General features: G+C 43.8%; 1 protein-coding gene across 9 annotated transcripts in view; it reads left to right on the forward strand.

The window, feature by feature from the left end:
* Nucleotides 1-5,000, forward strand: part of LOC124004047 (dedicator of cytokinesis protein 3-like) — a 465,878-nt gene that overhangs the window by 263,981 nt on the left and 196,897 nt on the right. For all 9 annotated transcript variants that reach the window (XM_046312789.1, XM_046312790.1, XM_046312794.1 and 6 more), the window contains exons 10-11: nt 3,857-3,938; nt 4,386-4,446. In XM_046312789.1, coding sequence (XP_046168745.1) covers nt 3,857-3,938; nt 4,386-4,446 — 143 coding nt within the window. The remainder of the gene's footprint in view (nt 1-3,856; nt 3,939-4,385; nt 4,447-5,000) is intronic.

A 5,000-nucleotide genomic window follows, 5' to 3' on the forward strand; every position in this document is an offset into this window, starting at 1 on the left:
GACAAGCCATCTGCAGTGAATCAGTTCCTCTCACAGAGGGGAACAAAATATGAAATTGTATATATTTGCTGGAAATATCAGTAGAGTACTCAGTTTCAAACAACTATATTTTAAGTGGAATGATAGTGTGAATATTGGAATGGAGACTAAGGTAACTGTACCCAACCCGAGGGAAGGTGGAAAAAGAGCCAGGCAATCAGTGTCCTGGGGGGAATAGACCGTAGAGTAACGTCTCCTCCTAGATAGCAGGTAATCGTTAAAAGCCCTTTCTACCCAGTCACATCATTTCTACTTCCTTTGTTCAATACAAATGTCTGATGGGCCATTGTTCTAAAGTACGGTAGCTTCTTTTTTGTGTGTCGAATGATTGGTTGCTAAATCAAATGCTAATAACAGACTTATGGTCTGAACTAGCACTCTGAGGTAGCTAGCAGGTGCTTAGCCAGAGATCCTAACAGAAAACAAAAACATCTAGCAAATTCTCCTGAGGTGCAATATGTTACTAACAAACGTATAGTTTGAATTGGGCACTCTGAGGTAGCTACTAGCTAGCTGGTGTTTAGCCAGGATAATACATGGAAATAGTTTCAAGTCCTCTAAGGTAGCTGGCTGGTGCTTTGTCTAGCTGTGGTATAGATATCCTAACAGTCACATAGATAATCTCTCATCCCAGGGGAGATGAACTGTAGGTAACATGATATCGAGTCCCAGACGCAATCTATAGAGTCCCAGACAAACTAAATTATAGTTATAACATATTTATATTCTGATGATAGTTTGTCCTTATTTATATTCTGATGATAGTTTGTCCTTACTGGACCCAATATATTTATATTCTGATGATAGTTTGTCCTTATTTATATTCTGATGATAGTTTGTCCTTATTTATATTCTGATGATAGTTTGTCCTTACTGGACCCAATATATATATATTCTGATGATAGTTTGTCCTTTCTGGACCCAATATATTTATATTCTGATGATAGTTTGTCCTTTCTGGACCCAATATATTTATATTCTGATGATAGTTTGTCCTTACTGGACCCAAAATAATCTGCTGTGTATAGATAAAGATAGTACCTCATGGGCATCGTCTTCTTTTAGATGTCTTTGCTTTCTGTGAGTCACTGTGGAGCCGCACGCATGGAGGCATCAGACAAAATATATTTAAAAAAAAATAGAAAGACATACCCCCCTCTGACAGCATCATGCCCCCCTCTGAGTCAAACTGTTGCATACAGTGTTGGCGTGTGTGTGCGCGTGTGTATGTTTGTGTGTGTGTGTGTGTGTGTGCGGACATGTGTGTGTGTGTGTATATGTATGTGAGTGTGTGTGCTAAGGATGTGTCAAATGTAGACATTTTCTTAAGGTTTAAATGTTTAAACAATAAGAAAAAAATACATATAATGATGTGAATTCACAATTCAGATAATGGTCCTGTTAATGACCACTAGGGGGCAGTGCAGTTCAGTCTACCTCAGTCCTGGCTACCAGACCGCGCTCGCCTTACTGCTGTCAATTCAATTCAATTCAAGGGCTTTATTGGCATGGGAAACATGTGTTAACATTGCCAAAGCAAGTGAGGTAGATAATATATAAAGTGAAATAAACAATACAAATTAACAGTAAACATTACACATACAGAAGTGTCAGAAGGGACATACAGCTGTCACCCACCCACTCAGCAACCATGGTAGTTAATGCTGTTTGAGGTTCTCTGCAGTGGGCTTCTCCTCCATGTCCCCAGTTGTCAGGACAGGGGACTTCATGTCCCACTTCTCACCAATGTCATGGCTGGCAGCAGTGACGTATGACGGCGTGTTCGTAGACGTCCAACAATCTGTTGTTAACGCCACATAGTTTGTTTGAGAGCTTCCGCTTTGTACTTGCAGAGAAAACATCGTCTCCATCGTTGGCCGTCACGGTTTTTGTTTGAGAGCTTCCGCTTTGTACTTGCAGAGAAAACATCGTCTCCATCGTTGGCCGTCACGGTTTTTGTTTGAGAGCTTCCGCTTTGTACTTGCAGAGAAAACATCGTCTCCATCGTTGGCCACCACGGTTTTTGTTTGAGAGCTTCCGCTTTGTACTTGCAGAGAAAACATCGTCTCCATCGTTGGCCGTCACGGTTTTTGTTTGAGAGCTTCCGCTTTGTACTTGCAGAGAAAACATCGTCTCCATCGTTGGCCGTCACGGTTTTTGTTTGAGAGCTTCCGCTTTGTACTTGCAGAGAAAACATCGTCTCCATCGTTGGCCGTCACAGTTTTTGTTTGAGAGCTTCCTCTTTGTACTTGCAGAGAAAACATCGTCTCCATCGTTGGCCTTCACGGTTTTTGTTTGAGAGCTTCCGCTTTGTACTTGCAGAGAAAACATCGTCTCCATCGTTGGCCGTCACGGTTTTTGTTTGAGAGCTTCCGCTTTGTACTTGCAGAGAAAACATCGTCTCCATCGTTGGTCGTCACGGTTTTTGTTTGAGAACTTCCGCTTTGTACTTGCAGAGAAAACATCGTCTCCATCGTTGGCCGTCACGGTTTTTGTTTGAGAGCTTCCGCTTTGTACTTGCAGAGAAAACATCGTCTCCATCGTTGGCCGTCACGGTTTTGTTTGAGAGCTTCCGCTTTGTACTTGCAGAGAAAACATCGTCTCCATCGTTGGCCGTCACGGTTTTTGTTTGAGAGCTTCCGCTTTGTACTTGCAGAGAAAACATCGTCTCCATCGTTGGCCGTCACGGTTTTGTTTGAGAGCTTCCGCTTTGTACTTGCAGAGAAAACATCGTCTCCATCGTTGGCCGTCACGGTTTTTGTTTGAGAGCTTCCGCTTTGTACTTGCAGAGAAAACATCGTCTCCATCGTTGGCCGTCACGGTTTTTGTTTGAGAGCTTCCGCTTTGTACTTGCAGAGAAAACATCGTCTCCATCGTTGGCCGTCACGGTTTTTGTTTGAGAGCTTCCGCTTTGTACTTGCAGAGAAAACATCGTCTCCATCGTTGGCCGTCACGGTTTTTCAACATGTAGTCTGGTTCTAGATATACCATTAAGGTATTGAAGGAGACATCCTCTACCATTTGACAATGGCTGCATGTCAACTGCAATCATTTCTGCAATCAGAGCTGTGATTTTCTCACTCCATCACATCACAGCACCGATTATAGAAATGACTGCAGTTAAACATGCATCCATTGTCAAATGGTATAGGAAGCTTCGGCCCCCAGTCTCTGGTCTGGAGCGTGACATCACGTTCCATCGGCTGCTGATAGGAACCTAGGGGTACCAAAAGCTCTGGTCTGGAGCATGACATCACTAACTCTGATGGTTGGCTGCTGATAGGAACCTAGTGGTACCAAAAGCTCTGGTCTGGAGCAGGACATCAAGTGGCGTCAAGTGGCGCATTGATTTATTTTCCAGTTTTCAGTGATCAGGTTTTCTTGCGCTTTTCAATGAAACGCACGTTCTGATATAGTCACAGCCGTGATTTAACCAGTTTTATAAACGTCTGAGTGTTTTCTATCCACACATACTAATCATATGCATATACTATATTCCTGGCATGAGTAGCAGGGCGCTGAAATGTTGCGCAATTTTTAACAGAATGTTCGAAAAAGTAGGGGGTAGGCTTAAATGGTTTTAACAGGTCATGTAATATGCTGCTATCCTTAGATGGTCTCTATATCTTTGCGAAGGGATAACGGTTTGCTTTAGAAAATGTATTTTGTATTGTATTATACTGCATGTTTTTTTTTCTTTTTTTCTGGCCAATGACAGTTTGAATCCGAAGTGTGTCGTGGGAGATTCTAAATAGTGTGACTTGACATCCCATCGCAGGAAATTGCAGCAAACGGTAGATTTTCTTTCTTATTTCAGTGAGAAGTTTATGGTCAGACTGAACAAGAATGGAGGTCCCAAAAATCCAGAAAAGGTTGACCGACTGTGTGCTCTCTTTACGGTGAGCTCACCAGACACCCATCTCCCTCCGCCCCAATAGCATCAACATTTATGTGATCATCAAACAATAGTTTCCATAATGGTTATTGGCTTTATCACCCCTTACATAACTAAGTAATGTATTTAACTGTGTACTCTGGCCTTTATCACCCCTTATACAACTAAGTAATGTATTTAACTGTCTACTCTGGCCTTTATCACCCCTTACACAACTAAGTAATGTATTTAACTGTGTACTCTGGCCTTTATCACCCCTTACACAACTAAGTAATGTATTTAACTGTGTACTCTGGCCTTTATCACCCCTTATACAACTAAGTAATGTATTTAACTGTCTACTCTGGCCTTTATCACCCCTTACACAACTAAGTCATGTATTTAACTGTTTACTCTGGCCTTTATCACCCCTTACACAACTAAGTCATGTATTTAACTGTCTACTCTGCAGGATCTAAGCAATAAGGACATGAAGCGGGACCTGTATATTGTTTCCCAAGTCATCAGAACTGGTAAGACATGCTGTCTAGAATTTGATTTGGTCTCATTGAGGGTAAAACAGTATGTTGCGTCTGTTTTAATGTCAGGATATATAGGCTTGGGAGGGTTGCCCCTCCTCCTCCTGCAAAGGACAGCAACATCCTTAAGTGGCCTCGTGTAACTCTTGTTTTATCTTTCCTTGGCTCTGAATGTGCAGAACAGTCCACATTTGAGCCCAAATTACAGCTTTCATACAAAGCCTGAGCACGCCAGTTGAGCACGCCGGTTGAGCACGCCGGTTGAGCACGCCGGTTGAGCACGCCGGTTGAGCACGCCGGTTGAGCACGCCGGTTGAGCACGCCGGTTGAGCACGCCGGTTGAGCACGCCGGTTGAGCACGCCGGTTGAGCACGCCGGTTGAGCACGCCGGTTGAGCACGCCGGTTGAGCACGCCGGTTGAGCACGCCGGTTGAGCACGCCGGTTGAGCACGCCGGTTGAGCACGCCGGTTGAGCACGCCGGTTGAGCACACCAGTTGAGCACGCCGGTTGAGCACGCCGGTTGAGCACGCCGGTTGAGCACGCCAGT

The sequence above is a fragment of the Oncorhynchus gorbuscha genome, linkage group LG18 (assembly GCF_021184085.1).
Source record: "Oncorhynchus gorbuscha isolate QuinsamMale2020 ecotype Even-year linkage group LG18, OgorEven_v1.0, whole genome shotgun sequence".
NCBI classification, from domain to species: Eukaryota; Metazoa; Chordata; class Actinopteri; order Salmoniformes; family Salmonidae; genus Oncorhynchus; species Oncorhynchus gorbuscha.